At 42.6% G+C, this 20,214-nt stretch overlaps 1 protein-coding gene across 1 annotated transcript in view; it reads left to right on the forward strand.

The window, feature by feature from the left end:
* Nucleotides 1-1,712: 1,712 nt before the first annotated feature.
* Nucleotides 1,713-20,214, forward strand: part of USP13 (ubiquitin specific peptidase 13) — a 56,666-nt gene continuing 38,164 nt past the window's right edge. Inside the window, exons 1-3 of the mRNA XM_074878561.1 lie at nucleotides 1,713-2,063; nucleotides 13,262-13,387; nucleotides 17,531-17,591. Coding sequence (XP_074734662.1) covers nucleotides 1,911-2,063; nucleotides 13,262-13,387; nucleotides 17,531-17,591 — 340 coding nt within the window. The 5' untranslated portion in view covers nucleotides 1,713-1,910. The remainder of the gene's footprint in view (nucleotides 2,064-13,261; nucleotides 13,388-17,530; nucleotides 17,592-20,214) is intronic.

The raw sequence follows: 20,214 nt of genomic DNA on the forward strand, positions 1-20,214 counted from the left end.
GCCTCAAGAGAGTGATGGAAAGCGCCTCTTACAGCTTGTGACCCTAACCTGTCTGCCCATATTCAAAATTCCCATTTTCTTAAGGAAAGCAGCCCAAGTCCTTTAGTAACCCCTGACCATCTTGGGGTTTCAAGATGTTAAAACACATTTTTTTTTTCTTTACATTAAGCAACATTGCACATATTTTAAGCAAAGACCACCTCGTTTGCTGTTTCCTGGCACTGCCAAATATTAGAAAGACTCTGATTGACTTTGTATCAGTGTTTTGACTTGTCCTTTTTGTTTGAGTCAATCTTTCAGGTTAGCTGGCCTGTAAGTCTTATTATGGCTCTCATTGTTTATAAATGCTGAGTTAATCACATGAGACGCCATTAAAAAAGCACAAAGTCTTCTCAGGTAAAATAAATCTGTCTGGTGACCCTGTATTAATTTGTGTTTTTCATCCAGCATCCAACAATGCTCACAAGTCTTTGATGTAATGTCTGTTCTTGAGTAAGTCTAAGGCCATTTCACTGACATCATATTCTGCCCTCAATATTTCACATTGTTCCCAACACTGGATTTTTTGCTAGAAAAAATGCTGAGGACAGACTGCACTGGTCTGCTCACTCACAGCCTGTTTCTTTGTAGCTGGATACAAACTTATTTTTCAACTCTGTTGTTAATTGAGATTTTACCAGAACCACCTTTAAAAACTTTCATTTTTGAGGTAAAAGGTGGTTCTAGCAAAGGTCGCATCACCTGCTTGGATGTGACCAATGAATCATTGGATATAATGTGGACTACGGGTGGAAGGCTATACATCTAATTATACATCTTCATTTTAAATGGATCAGTCATTTCTTTAATCCTGCTGCTGTCAGCATCTGCAATATTTTTGGGTATTGCTTGAGAAAAATACTATTTCAGTAATTTTTTCCAACAAAGTTACTTCACCCTGTAGCTCTTTCCCATAACAGTATTCTTTCGAAGTGAAAAACAAAGAGAAACAGCAAACGCCACGAAAGGTCATTTTAAGCTAAAGGTACTGTCCCTCGAGACAGGAAATCTGGGTTTGGCTCCTGGCGCCGTCCCAGGCCGGGCAGCAGCACCCCAACAGCTCGCCCCCCCGCGCCGGCCCTTCCCGCTCGCCCCGGCCGCTGCCAACGGCCGAGGCGGGGGCCACAGACCCGCTCCTGTTAGGCAACGGGGCGGGGGCACTGTCCCGCCGCTCAGGGCCTTCATTGCTAAATCCTTGCAGTTAGGAATGAATATATATATATATGGTATTTAATTGCTTAAAAAGTAAATAAAATAGCCTGTAGCAGCGTGTTACTGGTCAAAGGGAAACCTGCTCCGACCCCCACAGAGAGACCACGAGACGCACTCTCCACCCTCCCCTCACGGAAACGCAGGTTTCTCTGGTAAAACGCGTGAAGGAGCGTGCGCGGCCCTTCTCCCGCCCTTCCTGCAAGCCCACCCCGGCGGGGGGGGCGGCGGCCCCTCCGGCTGCCCCCGGGCTCGGCGGCGGCGGGGGGGGGGGCGAGGGCGCGGGCGGGCCGGCCGCCGCCGCCTAACGGTCGCCCGCGGCACGCGCGCGGGGCGGGAATCACCCCCGGGGAGCGGACCCGCGGCCGCCCCGCCGGCACCTCCCTGGGGTGGAGGTAGCTGGGGGCCGCTGGGCACGGCCCGCCCCCGCCGCGCTGCCCCTCCCTCCCGCCCTCGCCGGGACCCCCGAGTGCCGTCGCCGCAGCTGGTGCCGCTCCCGCTGCCATTGGATTAAAAATAGCATCTTCCCACCCCCTCACCTCCCCTCCCTCGGGCCCGGCTCCCGCCGCCGCGCCCTGCCCCGGGCCCGGCTGCCCTCCGCCTCCACCGCCCTCGCGTTGCCCGCTCGCCGTCGCCCGCCCGGTCGGAGGGAGGGAGGCAGCATGCAGCGGGCCGCGCTCTTCAGCGGCGGCGATGCGCAGATGGCCGCCGGGGACCTGGGCGAGCTGCTCGTCCCCTACATGCCCACGATCCGGGTGCCCAAGTCAGGGGACCGGGTCTACAAGACGGAGTGTGCCTTCTCCTACGACTCGCCTGTGAGTGCAGCGAAGCCGCCCCCCGGCTGCCTCCGCTCCCCCTCCCCGCCGCGGGGCCCCGACCTGCCCTCAGCCGGCGCCCTGCGGAAAACCCGCCCCTCTGCGGCCCCTTCCCCGCTGCACCCTCCGCTCCGAGGGCAGCCCCTCGCCCTCTCCCCGGGCCGCTGCCCCCCCCCCCCAGGCTTCAAAATCTTCCCCTGTGCCAGCCCGCCTGCTTCCACCTGCCGTGGCTTCCTCCGCAGCCAGATTTCCCCTCGTCCGTGCCCCCCCCGCCCCACTCCCCGCCCGGGCTGCGGTGCCTCCCCCGACACGCATGGGGGTCGCGGCGGGGTGGGGGCCCTGCCCTGTGCCCCCCGCCCTGCGCGGTCTGCGGCGGCCGCGGCTGCTCACGGCAGATCGCTGCCGGCCCGGACGCAATAGCGGTGTTCGCTCGTTCGCTTATTTATTTTTCTCCTTAGGGCGGTCTGAAGTGGTTGCTTAGACACGGGGATTTTGCGGGTTTTGGGAAACTTTCCTGCCTGCTGGGAAATGGGCTCAGGCTGTCCGAGGTCTGCCCGCTCCCCCCGGGAGCCCTTGTTTTTACTTTCACACTGAGGCAGTAGAAAGGGGCAGTAGCTGGTCTTCTCGTTTGTATATTTTGGCTGGCAGATGCCAATCGTTTTGCGTTCCCACTGCCTCGGTGCTCATTCTCCTCTTTAAAATCTTAAGAGATTTGTGCGAAGTAAAGGCTCAACCTGAAAATCAGTGTGATAGTCCTCCTGAAATGCTTTCTCTCACAGGGTTTCAGCCTCGTCACTGGATTTCCACAAATTTGTAGTATTTCCCTACTAGCTTGTTTAGTTTGCTGTTAAATGAATGTTTGATGTACAGTAAACTTTCTGTGATGGTATAGCTGTCTTGAAAAACATCCACAAGTTCTATAGATTGCATGTGTTCAGTGGCAGATTTGGGGCCTAACTCATTTGTCACCTTGCTGATAATACTGGAAACCTTCACAAATAGTAACGATCAATGGTTTGTAAGAAACGGGTGCTTAGAAATCATGCTTTTTAAATGGAGCTGAAATTTTATTAGCAGTTGCTTCTCTACATGAAGCTGAGGTTTCCCAGAGGTGATTGAGCACTATATATTGATGATAAAGTCAATGGCAGCAATCAAAAGGAAGCTCAGCGTTTACATTACAGACTATTCAATGAAAGATAGGTTTCAGACAGATTTTCGAATCCTTTGTCCCCCTCTTTGATAATTCCTTCTAATACAGAAAATCAAAAATGGTTTTAAAGGTGACTCAGCTGTCTGGTGTTCATCATGTCTTGTTGAACAGAGGTTATTTTTACCCACCCTCTTCAGATCTCAAGTGTCACCCAGCAGCCCTGACTGTACTGGGAGGCGGTCTGATTAAAACTGCCAAATCAGACTCTACTGCAGAGGTGCTAATTGCATTATACACTTAAGAAGGTTTTGGGGGGGAAAAAATGTACCACAATCTTTCCTTCAATTTTCTGCTCTGTTGAACACATGGCTGATGTTTTTAGTAACACTTTTGCGCTGCTTCTACGTGATGGTTTATAAAAACTTTCTGTTAACAAGTAGGAAGGGATATTAAGTACTGCTATAGATTAAAAAAAGCCCTATCACCACCGCCACTACCACTCCTCAAGTAAGCACAGCAAAAGCTGTGTTTAGCAAAACAGTATGTTTAAACAAAACAAAACATTTGAGCAAAACTGAAATTAACTTAACAGCAACTATGTATAAAAGTAGGAAGAGGAGGTGGAATCACCATCTGTGGGTTTTTTTCTGTTGTTTTTTTCCAAAAACATTTAATCCTTTTATTGGGAAGAAATTTCAGATTTTGGAGAATGTTGGCCTCCGTTGTTAAAGCTTTTTGTTTAAATTGCATTATAGGCATTCATTGGGCAAAAGCCTTGGTTGAACCTATGCAGTACCAGTAAAAATAAAACTAGTTGGAGTTTCTGTCGTTTTCCATGGCTTTTCAGCCCATACCACTCCTCAGTTTAGCTGGGCAAAAGACTTGTCTCAGATTTTTTTATTCCCATATAATCTAGCAGATACTTGGATATTGTTTCTAGGATGACAGTTCTAAAGGGTGAATGTGTGCTTTCTTGGGTAAAACACTGTCATTTACAAACTGAAAATAGTAAAGCTGTTTTTACAGTCTTTTGTTCATAAGGAAAGTGAAGGGATACAGACAGCTTGTTGCCTTGGCTAAAGGGAGATGTTTGCCTCTGTGTGCTTTGTATTAGGTTGGTTTAGTGACTTATTTTCTTAGGTTAGCTATGTATAATTTAAGCAAGCCTCTTCCTATTGAGGTATCTGCCTCTTTTTGAAAGAAGATAACACAATTTGTGTGTTTGTTATATATTAAAGCAAATGATCAGTGTTAAAAAAACATGCTCTTGGTTTTATTCTCCATGGTAAAATTCCAGATTACATTTTTGATGGGGGAGGTGTTTTCTTTTGTAAGCTTACTTCTCAGTATTTCCTCACATCTTCTCATTTTGCCATTTTAAATATACTCCTTGTTACAGTTTAACTTCAGCATGTCTCTGTTTGGAGTCAATGCAAGATGTTTTGTTCTGTGACTTTTCTTCAGATCTTATTTAAGTAGTTTCTTTCATTAAGACTGTAAGACTGTCTCTCAGGCTTTACCTTTCTTTTTTTTTTTTTCTTCTCCAAAGAAGTGAATTTCTTCACGGAGAAGTGACTTTCCTGAGTGTTTGTCTGTATCTTTTAAGGTGACATACCCAGTCACACAGCAGCTCTATACTCAAGTTTCTTTAGCTATGCTCAGTGTATATTATTACTTTATGTGTAAGAAAGTGTTATGATCTTTAAAATACACTAAAAACCATCAGACCTGTGACTGTTAGGGTACAAAGTATTATTATGATTATCGAGAAAGATGCTGCAGCAATTTTGAGAAGGACCAGCAAGGGTGGGATGGTCGAAACCAGAGCTGTTCGTTCTAGGGAGTGCCAAAGAAAATGAGGTACTGGGTGTGAGTGGCTCCATCTTTTACTTCCAATGGTACAAAGCTTAGTGTGGCTGTGAGACCTGGCTTTTGCAGACCTGTTTGTCACTCTGTCAGTTGTGTCCTCTTGTCCGGATTTGAGTGGTGTAGTGTCAGCTTCACTGGTTGCTCCCTTTCCATGAGTTTTAAAATCTTACTTCCTCGGATGAAGATCTGAGAACAATGGCACCTTTGTGCTACAGAGAGAGTCATTACTTGAGAGATTTCAGAAGTGTGAGCTAGGAGAGGTACAAGTGAATATTCAGTGTATTTTTTTCATGTGGATTAACCATAACATGATCATCTTGTCAGAAAGGTAGTATTGTTAGAAAGACCACTAAACAGATGAGAAATTTGTGTCCTTACATTTGGCCTGTTTGGAACAGAACATACTAGGGTTAGTTTCCAGGAAAGAGGGCGGAAATAGGAGGCAAATACCTGTGCACTTAAGAGCCCTAGGACACTTTTTAGTTTGGTTGTCTCATAAGATTAGAAAATATGCCTTTTGATGACTTAATTTTTAATGACTTTTCTGGGTTTTTGGTGGCTTCTAGAAAAACCGTGGTTCTCTGATGAGGGCACCTGCTCCAGTTAGCCAGGGATTCTTTCTACAGGAACGGAGGGAAGGCAGGCTGCCTGCGAAACACAGGCACGGCCTAGTTTGAGTATCTCTCCCTCTAGTGACTGGCCCAGCAGCTACAGTAGCCTACCGCTTCCCTACTATTTGACTGGGGAAGTCCTGTACATCTCATTTTTCAGGTCTGACGTGCAGTCGTCCCTCCTGGTGATTGTTTTTCTCTATCTGTGCTGTTGCCATGTAGGTGTCTTCTCTCCTGTTTTGTTCACTGTGACCTCTCTTCCTCTTTTGGCAGATGAGCCTGACTTTGTGTTTAGTAGAATGCAGGAGGCAAAAAGGTGGCATTGTGTAATCTTTTATCTTATTGTTTCTGTAGAAGTGTAGTACTCAGCTGGAAATTCCACGTTTTAATGGGATCCTTGTCTCAAAGACCTGTGATCATTTTAGACCAGATGCATCCAAGGGAGAGGCAAAAGGGATACAAACTGGAGTATAAGAAAGGCTTACACCCGGGCTCTGCGTGTTGTAGATGGATGTGCTCTGAAACCTTCCCCACAAAAGGCATTGGTTGCAACCACAGCACAGGTCACAAGTCCGATGCAGCGACCGGACCAAGCAGTCTGGTTCTGTAGATTGCAGGACTGTGTTTGTTTGAGCAGCTTAAAGTTTGGCTTCATTCTGCTGGAAAACCTTGCTGCTGACAACAGCTTCCTTTGTGAATCTTGCTGACTTCATTTTTGTGGCTCAGGGACTCTGTAATGGTTATGTTAGGACAATTCCCAAAGGCTAAACTGTGCTGATGCTCTGCTGTTCATTAGACAGTACAGTTGAGACTGAAATCCTTGAGAGTTTGGAGTGTGTTATGGATATCAGTGATTATGCTGCATAAAACTTTTTAGAAATAAGCACCTCCTACCTGGTTGTTCCTTCAGTCAATATTCCTTGAAGAAAATTAGAAAGTCACTGGGGCCACTGTCAGGGAGGGGTTGGCTGGTGTCTTGTTTCTATTGATGGGACAGAAGCAGCACTGAGGAAACAAATAAGAGGACTGAATACACCAAGACAAATCAAATACTCCAGACAAAGGATTTTGGCCTAGCTGCAAAATGACCTCCAAGTTATTGAGGCAGGTAATTTCTTGGTGGTGGGCGATCACCTGAAAACTCAGAGCAGTGTTGTACTGTTGCATCACAGGGAGATATCAAAAGTGTTTGACGGGCGAGTGTTTTGCTGCCTGGGACTGCGCCAGGACACTAAGGTTAACTAAATCATCTTTCAAAGCTGGAGAATGGTAAAATCAGTAAGGGTTGTGCCTGCAGCAGGTCACAAATGAGAAATAACTATGCAGTTTTGGAGAACAACCAGTGTGTAGGTGCATTGTGCATTTCTGTGGGTTTGATCTAAATTTAGATCTTACTAGCCTTTCTTTCCCTCTGTATCCATGACTGACCAAACTTTAGTTATCCTGTTATCCAGAATGATGATGGGCTGGAATATTTTGGGTAGCAGAGAGACTTTGATTGTAAGGTACCTGGAGTGCTAAAGGAAAAATACAGAGATGCAGATGAACGCGTAACACTGGAGCTCTGCTGAATCTCTGTGGAACCATTAGGTTTCCTCTCAACATTTCTCCCCAGATTTTCTGTTCTGGAAGCACAACACTGTCTTAGTGACCAACAGAATTGTACAGCTAGGACTCTGCACGAAGGAAAAATCATCAAGCTCTCTCTAAATCTAAGTGCCACAGCACTGCTTGAGCTGCGGGACTGGGCCTGAGCTAGAAAGTAAACCGTAATGGATCAGAGACACCTCTAACAGTGGTCCATGCGGTCTGCACCTGGATAATCTGACCCCAAACATTGTTGATTGGTAGATGGAAGTTCTGTATTCCTGGTTGCAGGTTAGCAGTACTCATGACCTATGTTAGGTTTGCCATTGTACCTGCTCACTTACTGTGAAGCCTTGATCCTGCCTGTGAATGTGACTTGTACAAGATAACTGCTTCGGAATTATGTAGGCCCTTGCTGGAGTCCGTCTAAGACTTATGCACAGGAGTGAGCAGTCGATCCATCTTTTGGAATGGTGGTTTGTTTTCATTTTAGTGGCTGACTGGCCCACATGGCTTTTTTCTTCCCGGGAGATATAAATTTTGTACTGGATTGGCCTTGTCCATGTGCCCATCTGGAAGCTGCAGCGGAGATACCAGACATCTTTGTTAAGCAACTGTGAAATAATCTGTTTGTTGGGAAATATCCAGTGCCATCCCTAGTAGTTGGCATTTAGCCCAGAACATGGAGAATTTTAAACCTTTCAAAACTGCAATATATTTGGTGTTATAACTTTATCTGGTTGTCCACATAACATCAGAACCCCTGAGTCCTGATATGTCTTTTATTTCAGTGACATCTACTTCCTTCAAGCTGTTCAGTATTTTACATGTTGCTGTCACAAAGTGTGATAAAATAGTAAATAGTAACTTTGATATTTGTTTCTCTTTTTTTTTTTTAAGGGAGGGTGGGGGAAGATTTTCTTTTGTACTTGAAGCTAACAGTCTAGTTGTTGGAAGCCCTGTACTTTATTTCCTACTGCCAGATAATTTGCCCTTTCTCTGCCCAACCCAGCTCTTTTTTCCCCATTTCTCTTCTGTTTCACCACTCCCAGAAGTACATGGCTCCTCTTCACTTCTTGTGTATATTTTCACATCAATGCTTGTGTAAGTCTGTGTCATTACATTCCTTTTTCTGATTCTGTTGCATCTCCCTCTCCTCCTCTTTACCAGATGACAAATTTTACCCTCTTATTATTCCTTTTCTGCTTTCCTTTTGTCACTATTGCTTTCTTGTCACCTTTGGGTGACAGAGGACAGTTGTCTAAAAAGCAGACTTATGCCAGTGTTCATACCCCATGTTCCTTTTGAACATGACTAGATATATTCCTGGCCTTTGGCACACATTTTTTTGATTGATTCCCACCCCTCTTCTCTCCCCCCGCCAAGGAAGTTACCATATTTATTGCGGTAGAAACTTGAAAGTGAACTTTTTTGTTTTGCTGGAGCCATCTCTATGTGCCATTGTGTTCAGTTGGTTGGTTGTGGTTTGCTTTGGGTTTTTTTTCCCTGTTTCAATGTAAGTAGTACTGGTGCATGACAAACACAGGCTTTCTTTTTATTCCTTGTTGTGAATTATTATGTATTGTTGAGATTAATATTAAGTGCTAAAACGTGTGTTACTCTTTTTAAGCCTGTCCTGCAATAAAATATATGTCATTTAGGTACACTGTTGTGGGATTCGATGCAATATGTGTATGTTAGCGATGGTCCTGTTACTTTTCCAAATATATTAAAGATTGGATTGTAGTTTACAAGAGCCTTGTGACCACAGCCAGATTAATTATGGTGATTCTTGGTGAACAGGCACTCTGAATAGAGCCTGTAACAGTTCTGTATGGTTGTGGTTTTTATAGGGAAACACTCTAATGGAAACTATGGCAGAAGGCACAGAGGAACCAGTGACCCTCCGTCTTAACTGGCACTTTTTACTTTTATGTGATAGGATGAGCAAACTTTTCCTTCTTTATATTTGAGTATGGAGACTAGTGAAGACTCAAGGTGCCACTTTACTCTCTTCTCTGATCCCTATGTAAGCAAGTTGTACCATTGTTCTAGTAGACCTAAAGCAAACACCTGTAGACAAGTCTGTAAGTGTTTGCCATGTTAGTGGATCACCACAGGAATGGTGTTTTCATAAATTCATTATTGTCTGAGCCACTTCAGGAGCTGAAATTAAACCCTAGATTTCACTGAGGGGTCTAAATGGTTCAGGGGTTTGGTAAGGGTATACAGGTCATTAGTACAAATCCTGATCAGGTTAGTAGTGTTTGAAAGCTATTAGTGTCAGGTGCCATGAGCATGTATGAAGTGAGGTCGTGATCTTTTGTGTTTCCTTGTGGACTGATGTTTGTGTTTGCCAGACCCCTCATCCACCCTCTTCCTTGCTCTGTTTTTCAGGCCTAAGAGGGAGTAACTCTGTTGCATTTTAGCTCTCTTTCACTGTGGATTCCCTGTCCCTTTCCTTCCTCATCTTACTTCTGCAAAACATGAATTATTATGTAAATAAGTAAGAAAAGGAGCTTTTTTTTTTAATACTTTTCTCCCTAGTATGGACCGTGTGTGTCTCATCAGTAAAGCACCTGGCATACTGTGACCATCTTAGCATCAAAGAACAGGAAGAAATACAGTGAAGAGCAATCACTTTTCATTATGCTTAGATGGTAAGAATACCAGTCTACTCTCGAGTGACCTGGGTAGTGATCAAGGCCTGAGCAAGTACAAGCTTCTGCCCCCACAGTGTCTTTTAGATTGGAGTAATAAGGGTAAGCAATGTTTATACATTACTTTATCCAAACGTCACACTACATGCCCACTACATGCTGAGGCAAAAGTGAGGGGAAAAAAACAGCTAAAATTCCTGGTTTTGTCTCTTAGAACAAGCTATATTTTTCTGGTGTAAAATAGTGTCTTCACTACTTCAGATAGGTTGCCTTCCACCAGCATAAACTTTCACACATATCTAAAATGAATGATTACAAAGATTTACGTGTCACAACCTATGTAAAATATTGTTCCTTCCAGAACTGGTTGTGTGCTCAGTAGAATTAAATTCATCAGCACAAAGCCTGTCTTGGATCACAGTCAAGTGTTCTTTGAGCATCAAACAGGGGCTTAATCCTTTTTACAGCTTTCTGCAAAGGTGACTTCTTCACACGTGCCCCTGTTTTGCTGTGACCTTTTAGGCTGTTGAACAGTCTCTCCACTTCTTTCAAAGTTGCATGAAAGAATAGTCTGCCTGTGTTCTCCAGGAGAAATAACTGTTTTGTTAGTAACCACAACCGATTTACTCAGATTCTACATTTAGCTCATATACTGAAAGTGTCAGATTGTTGTCATAGGCCGCTTATCAGAAGCGATTCAGTGGCCTCTTGGATTCCCTCCAGAAAAAGAGAGAATGGTGTCCAAGAAAACAAAATTGTAAACAAAGTTTCTGGGACCCTAGAGTGACAACACTATATTTTTATTTAGGCTGGGTACTTCTGGGATTCTCTTATAGAGGACACATCCATGACTTCCTCATGGGAGGAGATAATGCAAAAGGATTTGAAATACAGGATAGAAGAGCAGACAGCAAAGGTATAATGGGCCTTAAAGTAGATAAACCTGTGAAAGAGTAGTGGAAATTAAAACAAAGGTAATACATTTTAAATACAACTGTATTTCATGAATATTTTGAATACCAGATTTGGAGTTTTCTTTTAACCACTTTATTACTTGTGAGCACAATTACAGATATCTGCCCTGTTCTCAAGGCTGTGAATATTTCAGATTCAAAGGAGCTGTGTTATTTTTTTTAAAATAGAATCTCGGATAGCGGTTATGGGGATCAGAAATAACATGGCTAAATACTATTTCCTCTGCAGCGATAATCATTGTGATATCTAGATGCTGAAAGAATGACTTCATGGTATATGTTAAGTGTGAGTGGCAGATAGTCTGAACCCTTCAGGTTGCATATGTGAATCTGGGAATGCTCAATGCGATTTTTTTGTCCTTTGAAGGTTAGGTAAAACAACAGCTGTATAGTTTATTACATGTTCATCTTTCAGCTAACTCTGAAAAGCTGAAGCTTGTATGTGTTGGTTCCCATTAAGAAAAGTGGAAGAGACAGATATTTTTCTAAAATCTTGGGGTAAAACGTCATTTTCTGCTTCTGTCTTCGTGTTCTGTTCCTCAGCTCCATGGCTTTGCCGGCCACTGTGGAAGTACGGGTATTTGTTGGTGTCTGAGGCAGTTCTTCAGTTCTGGCTTTGGTTGTAGTGATACAAATAAGCATGTTTGAAACAGTAGCATACAGGTATGGATGAGGGCTGTAGGTAAGCTGGAAGTTTAGATTCCTTCAAGTCCTACAGAAATACTCAGTGCCAGTCTTTGAAACAGGCTGGGGAGAATTAGCTGGGTTTCAAGTGGCACATTCAAGCCTGGTTTTGAGGCAGTGGTGGGAGGGGAGAGACTTGTCAGACCCTAGCTGGTCTGTGCCAGGTACCAAATGAGTAACTGCCCAACGCTATTAGCCCTTCAGCTTCCTTTTCTGGAAGAGAATAAGGTGTATTAATCTGGTGCTGGCTAGGAAAGTATTGGACATCAGCTATGATCTCTGTCAGACTTGACCTCTGCTGCTTGTTCCAGTCCACGGGACTCGACAGAGCCTAACTCGTGCCATGGCTGGTGTGGTGGGATGGGCAGCTTTGTGCTCGCTCTGAGAGAGGGGCCTGGCTGGGCTCAGAGGTGGAGCGGAGGCTCCTGCCTGGCAGAGCCCTGGAGAGAGGTAGGCCATGCAGGAGAGAACTTCTTATTATACTGGACTGAATATGTTTCAGGTGTGGCACCACATCAGGTGGTATCCTGTCAAAGCAATTGTTGCTATAACAATCCTCAGTACATGATTATGCACATATATGTACATAATGTGACTTGTTTCTGGATAGAATGACTACTTTTTTTTTTTTAATTTCCTTCTAAGGTGCCTATGGATGAGTTTAGTTCATGTGGTTCTTTGGGAAATTTAACATGAGATGTTCTGTACTATCCAATAGCACAAACACGTTCACAATAGAAGGAAAGTCACAGTGCTGCTGAAAGGCTCAATCTTTGTTATGCACCACCTATTCAAAACAATACATGCTAGAGAGGGCTTAAAAAATCAATCCAACACCAATGAACCAGATGACTGAAAGTCCTCCTGGCAGTCTGAATGATGTAGGAGATATCTGGGAGCAGTCTCAAAATGGAACAAGATCCTGATAACAACCAGCATCAACACCTAGCTTTTGGGGGAGCAAAACATGATAGGACTCCTGCCAAGTTACAAAATGTCAGTATTTGTGATCAGTACCAGGAATATGTATCTTTATATTTCCTTTGTAGTGCCCTCATCTCCAAGCACTCTAACTGCATGAATAGAGAGAATCCCTGATAGATACTGAAGAATGTTCACAAAATATTTATCAATTTTCTTGTTAGCCAGTTCTAAGAGCTGTAAGATCACTTGAGGTCTGTTTTTCTCAGACAAGATTGTGATCAGTAGTAGAAGTTGTGGCTGAATCCCTGGACCATCAGCTCTGCTGCTCTTCTGATTTGGAATGTTGTTCTTGCAATGAAATGGCCAAAAAAAAATAAACCTATTTCAAACAAGCATATATGCTCCATTATTTCTATGCTTTAAAAATATCTGCACGTACAAACCTCTGTGGATTGGGCACTCAAGCAGAATTTTTAAGACTAACTTCTAGACCTCCAATTTGGACACTCACTAATCTATAGTTGTTAAGTAACCCATTTCAATGAGTTTCTATAGGCTGTGATGTGATGTGATGTGGAAGCTTCTTAGCAAATTGATAATGTAAACACCATAATGTGCTATGAAAGCCATGTTTTAAGTGCTTGTCTGCAATTCTTTGTTTTTTTTCTGCTTGATGAGTCTTTTCTGTCCTGTTCAGTTCCTTCTGTGCTGTAACTATTTGTGTCATTCTTTTTAGGATTCAGAAGGAGGTCTCTATGTGTGCATGAACACGTTTCTGGGATTTGGAAGGGAACACATTGAAAGGCATTACCGGAAAACAGGACAGTGTGTATATTTGCATCTGAAACAGCATGTGATAGAGGTGAGACTTCTGACTTCCCAACTAACTACCCCAGCAGTTCTTGGGTCTCTTGTGCTCATTTAGGTAACACATTTCAGACAGACCAAAACTTGAATGACAGAAATGAACATGTTCAGATTTGGGGCTAGATATCAAGTTCAGGTGCTTGGATCCCAACCAATCCTATAGCTTCAGTTCTGAGACGAATCAAAATCCCTAAAACGTCAGATCTTAAAGGCAACTTGTTGCCTGGGTTCCACTGATCTTTTTCACTGCATGCTTCTGTGTAATTCACACATAATTGTCTGTGTATTACGTGCATACTGTAGGTAACTAAATACTTTTCTGAAACCTGCCTTTGAAGTGTAGAATTACTGGTTTTGGCTCAGATTTGGCTAGAAGCTTCCGAGATTTTTTTTTTTTTTTTTTTCATATATGCGGTTTCATCTCAGGGTGACAGGACTTCTTTTCACCTCGAGATTTCTGTACAATTAAATCATGAGCCTTAATCCTGACCTGGCCTGGGTTCTAAAGCTTAGCTTAAATTAATGCCGGATTCTAGAGCCATACACTGCCCTCATTCAGCCTTACACCCCTCCACGCATGGACGTATATGTACAAACTTCATGTTCACTGTTCTTCCATAATATTGCTGCGTATCAACAGTAATTTATAACCTGTGCTTCATAAACATCTGTTGGTGTGTGGTTTGTCTGGCATCTTTAAAGGGCTGTTAATGACTTCTGACCCAAACTATGTGGAAGGCACTGGGTTTGCTTATAGCTCACTCTCCCATAAGCTCTCTCTTTTGGCAAGTTAGAGGGCCTAAAATAGCTGCTTGGAGTGGGATAGAATGCTTCACGTTTCTCATTATACAGCAATGTTTCTCCTGGGTGATGAAGGCCCTGATTTATGTAAAGTGCCGTGACCACTTATTTTATTTCCAGTAGATGACTATTCATATTTTATCAGAATTATAGTGAGGTCGATTGCATGTCTCCCAGGCTGAAATTGTTAATGATGTTTCTTATACTTTAGAATTTAGTCTTTCCTTGTAAGGGTGATAGCAACAGTTTCCTTCACACTGTTAACTTTTTGGAGAGCCTAGTCTAGTTTTAGCAACAGTTCATCTGAGTGAATTTAACACTCCTGAAAGATGATATCTAGGACTAGAGACAGGTGGGCAGAAATCCTGTCAGCTTTCCTTGTATATAACTTTCTTCCAGCATGTGACCTGGGAATTTTCAATATTAAGGTAAACCGGGGTTAAAATGAGGCTTCAAATTCCTTTTCTGGATAAAGATTAGGCAGAGGAACTCCAAAATGGAAAAACAAGTATACCAACTGTTGTTTGGTGTTGCGCACCCCTTAACTGAACTAGTTCAGTATTTCCTATTTTTCTTCTTGTGACTCATAATGTAGCAGAGGCATCAATGTTTGAAGGTGGTGATGCACTGGTGCACTGGGTCATGTGGTAGGAATCCATGTTTGCCTGTACAGTACAGGTGAAGATTGTGTCATCTAAGATGGCTCATAGATAGAATTCCTCATACATTAGCTGGGGATTTTGTTTACCATGACTGTTCACTTCTTATGTGCTATCTGTGTTTTCCTTTGAGCAATGTGAAGCATCAGGCATTCACTGGAACAGTTTTATGAAGCGTCTGGCACACGCTGCATTGTGGTTTTGTTTTTTTAAGACAAGCTTTTGATGGTGTAGGATACAGTAAAGCCAAAGGCATTGGATATGCTATCTTAAGATTCTTTTAGCGAGGCTGCTATTCTTGCCTGTGGTTCCCTTGGCGTCATCCTTGCAGAATGCACTGCATTGCTGCAGAAATCCCTGTTTGCTTCTGAAGGTGTTTGGAATAAATATCAGTCATGTATCTTGTCACAACTGAATTAGAAAATAAGGGTCAGATCTTCATCCTTTGGTTTAAGTAGAGCTAGAGTATCTGCCAGTGGCAGACCAGCACCAGAGGCATCTGCTGATTCACCAGAAATGTGTTCAAGTGCAAGTTATGGAGCACCCTCTGGTAAAATTCTTAGCTAAAGGAAGAAAATCTATTCTTTCTTTTTCCCAGAACTTCACTCTTCAGAATTTTTAAATCCACCACTTTCCTGTAGTGTATGACTTGTATACAACTGTCTGGGTAGTATTCAGCCCTGGGCAGAGCTTTAGCTTGGTGCTAGAGTGATAGCTCAGCCCTGTTGAAAACTCTGGGCAGAGACCCATGAAATTTCCTACAGTGATGGGTTCCTGGATATTATTTAGTGATGGTGCTGCTGTTGAAAAAATGTGGCAGTGGTGCAGTTAAAGAGAACTCAGAATAGGCTACACCGACACCTTGTACGAGAAGCATCACAAACAGAATTTAATGCCACTAGTGATGCATTGTGTGGATTCCCATTTGCTGGGTGTGTCACATCTGTTAGAAGCCAAAATTGTTCTGTGAATGGGGAATGTTTTTAGTGATTTCTGACAGGAGGAGAAACAAGGCAAAAAACATGTCAGGTACGGGGTTTTTCAGTAGTATTGGGCATCTGCAACTCTAGTTCGGATGTATTCAGCAGTTTGGAAAATCAAGCCGAAATATTTAATGTCAGTCTGGCAGTCATAAACATTCTATGGGAACTCTTCAGCTTTGAAATCTCTAGTCTTAATGGCTTTCACAATACCCCACTTGGTGACATCAGAATTCAATTGGAGCTTCCTAGTATTGGAAACAACATTTTTTTAGTTTTGAAGCTGTAATCCTTGGAGTATGTGTAATTTATTCATAATATATTTGTAATTGGGTTATGTTGTATCTTGCTGCTTTTTTTAAAAATAGATTTGGATTCTTGACTACTTCCTCTCCACTTCTTAAATTCTAGTAGTATTAAGGAAAAAAATGTTCTGCTTGTTATTTTCACTTCACTGAGGAATTTTTTTTTTTTTTTTAAATGTTGGAGTTGCAACCCTGACTCTCCCTTTCCCTAGGGCTTGTATATATGGGTAATAGGTTCTGTTCTTGAGTGCAGCCAAGGAGTGTTAGTTAGCATCTGCTCTAAGAATGGAAAGCTTTCCTATGATGTGTAAGACCTCACTGATGATTCAAGCAGTCTGCTTTGGCCAAAGCTTTATTTACATGGTGAAGGGAACCACCCAAAATATGTGACCCTTTCAGCTATGAAGGAGCAGAGGCAAACATGAACTTTCCCTAGGCTGACAGGTTCTTGGCTGGTTTCTCTCCACCTGTTGTATCCCAATATTACTATTAAAAAAAAGTTGCCTAAGAACCTCGCCAGTTACACTAACATTATACACTACCTAATGCATCATGTTGGCAATACAGCTGCAGAGGCTTATTTGATTTAATTTGATTTAATTTAATGATGCCTGTTAATAAACAGCTTAAGAAGCAAGTGCATTGACTTTTGCATTTCCTCAACTACTAGCATTTTCCCTAGTACTCTGAGGTATTTTGAACTGGGAAAATAGGTCTTGAAACTGAATATCACTTGGAAGTTACTGTCCTCTGCTGTGGAGTTTAGATTAAAAAATAAAATCCCCTGTAAAAAATTGCTTGGGTGTTGTCAGATTTCCTTAATATTTTCTAATATTAAGAAAGTGTGGTGGTAACTTGGATTGATCTTAGTGGCAGCAGCCATGGATCCTGACGGAAAGGGCGTTTTTTTCTGTCTAGAAGAAAATTAGCTGAACTAATAGATCACAGCAAAGTGGTCATACTGGAATTAGTTATGAAAGATTGAATGTTTTATGCAGATAATAGCCTTTCCCTCTCTTAATTCCACTTTAGTCATTAAGAAATACTGTAGGGGATCTAGTGGTGAGAGGTCTGAGTGATGCTGGATGTCCCAGTTCCATTGATAGAACAGCAATCGCCCGCAGTGACCATGAGACATGCTCTGCTTAATTGCTAACAGAGCAAAGTATGAAGGATTCAGATGGTGACTTTCTCACTCCATGAGCGTAGTAAGCAATGATGAGTTAAGTCCCATTGTCAGAGGTGAATGAAGAGGATTTACATTCTTGCTCAGGAAGGACTGTGATTTGATAGAAGGACCATGAACAGATGTGTCAGAAATGGCATGGGGCTATTGCTGATGTACTGTTGTCTTGCTGGATGTTTTTTTAATTGTTTCTTTCTCTCTTTCCAGAAGGTACCAGGGGCATCTGGTGGAGCTTTACCAAAAAGGAGGAATGCTAAGCTATTTTTAGGTATTGTGAACAGCTGCTTTCACGCAGTCCTTTTCTGACCCTGTCTGCATGTGTACTTGGGTTCTGTCCACCATTGTGTCTGCCTTTGGGGTTCCTTGTGGGTTTTCTTTTTCTGTTGGGTTATTTTTTTTTAACTTTTGGTGCTAGTTTTTAGAGTTGGTCCAGACAAATAAGTAGTTCTTAGCAATTTTGGTGCATATTGAGAGATACGTGTATGTATACATGAAACATTTTAATCTAAAGTAGGCTCTCAACTGTTCTCAAACGGCTTAGGGTTTGATAGTCATTTTTTGACTAATTCTGTCCCTTCTCTCTGTGATTTCCACAAAGCACCCTTTTATTAAAATGTTTATCTATGCTTAATGTCTAGATATAATAGGGCTTCAGTGTGGCACTATTCTACTCAGCAGCTGGTCATAGGAAGGGTTGTTACCATTTCAAAGTTGTTACACAGGTAAATGCTCTTAAGTGATGTCATTGGTTCAGATTACCCAGAAAACCTGAGGGCCTCATAAATACAGATGAGGGGAACGTGATGTAAAGCCTATATGCTTCCTCCTCTCATCACTTGTGGTATTTCTCTGATTCATCTATTATTTATCCTCTCTGTATTAATAGAAAATAGTGAATTTTTCTTCTGATAATGAAGAGGTTAAGTGTTTTCTTTACAATTGCCAGCTCCTGTGGCTAAAGGGAAACAATAGCATGGCCTCCCTTTGGAATTGCTTTGATCTGTGGGATGTGTCCCTAAGAGGCCTTTGCAGATTGTGATCGATTAAATTGTTGTTAATGTCTGGAGTAAGTTTTGCAAGGAGGGCTTAGAGAGGAAAAAAGTCTTAAGATGAGTCATAAAGAAATAAAACTTCTTTTGTAGGAGGAGGCTTAAGTTGCAGATGTTGGTCTAAATGGCATTTACTGTCAGTTTATGTTGAAAATAATGTTTGTCACTGGATGCTTATGATTGGTTCAGGATCAAAGCTGGCTGCAATGCAGCAATGGTTGTACAGTGTTAACAATGTGGGTGTAAACAAGAAATACAAAAGTATGGTCAACTTCTATTCTTGCTGATCTTCTGCATATATTTTGAGGCTCCCATCCCTGTGGTATGCTGGCACACAGTGTACGTGGCATAGTCTCCCTGATGTGCCATGTTGGAGTCCTCAAATTCCATCCTTGCACATGAGCATTTTGGAACTGCTGCACCAGATCTACTCAGTAGGAACAAGTGTGCTGGTCCCAGGGAGCTTCTGAAGGCGGTGCAGAGTCACTGGGGTGTATTTAGCACATGGAACTATCACCATTTAATCCAGCATTTCTGGAATCTAATGCATTTTTGAAAATGTATTTCATCTGGTCTGTTCTACTGCAGTCCTCTTTGCAGCTCCTGCTGGCTGGGAGTAAAGTGGTATCAACACCCACGTCCACCCCAACCCTCGCTGCTCTGATTCTTGAAATAGTAATTCCATGTGTTCAAATGCTTTGTATCAATTTCTTTGGCTCAGCAGATTTTATTATTTTTTGGCCATGCTTAGAGTAAAGAACAAAGAATGATTCCTGTCCTTGTTCATAGCTGAGGAAATGAAAGCTCAGAGAGGTCAGCTGATTCAATAATTTTTCATGCAGCAGAGATGATTAGCAAAATTTGGCATTTTATCTCTTAATCCAACATCATCTTTATTGGTTTGGAGCTGCTGGACTCTATTCTATGTCTTTCTCATTGGGCACCTTGGGCACCTATGGTAGAGGTTTGCACCAAACTGGCCATTATTAGCCCATATATGCAGCCTGCCATTTAGGGTTTACCCTGTCAGACAAGAGTAGACAATAATCAATGGGTAACTAACATGGCTATGTTTCTAGGTGTCATTGAATAATTCCCTGAAGGCCCAGAGATTTAAGCTTTGTGTACAAAGCCAATTCAGTTTGGGTATTTGTTACATTACTTCTTATAATCCTCTTTGATGTAAAGCTATTAGAGATACTAAACCCTTTTCAATCTCCTTAGTATTAGGAAAACATGTTTTGGATGCTCACTGATTACTTCCTAGCACTGCTGCTATCCAGCAAATGCAGAAGAAACACAGACTGGTTGGGTCAGTCAGCTGGAAACTTTAGCTTTCCCTAAACATTAAAAGATCCATAGCAAAGTGTGTGTGTGCGTGGGCACGTGTGTATTAGGTTTGGGGCTCGTTTTATTTTGATTTTCTTTTGGAGAAGGCTGGAGGGTGTTGGCTGTGTTCTATGTAATCAGGAAGCATAATAACATTGTGCACTGAAATGTATGAAGTGTCTTTAATCTAGGTTGTTTAGATATTGCTCAGCAGTGTGGATATGGTAACTTCAGCTCAGACTGTGCAAGCTTTCAGGGAATTTGGGGTGACATTTAAAGCAGACTATCTGCATCACAATGCATGGAATAGTATCCTCATTGCATTGTTATTTAGGCTAGCAAGTTTGAAGATACTTTGTGCTTGTCAATATGCATGGCTATTGCACAAAGAAGTTTTAGATCCAGGCTGTAAAATTGAAAGAAGTTAATTGATGGGGCAAGATGGTAGCTCCCCATGACTTCACAAGGCTGTCAGATAAGAAACCACTGCATTGTTGCCTTCGGTATGCAACC

Source organism: Strix uralensis, chromosome 9 (genome assembly GCF_047716275.1).
Source record: "Strix uralensis isolate ZFMK-TIS-50842 chromosome 9, bStrUra1, whole genome shotgun sequence".
Classification (NCBI taxonomy): Eukaryota; Metazoa; Chordata; class Aves; order Strigiformes; family Strigidae; genus Strix; species Strix uralensis.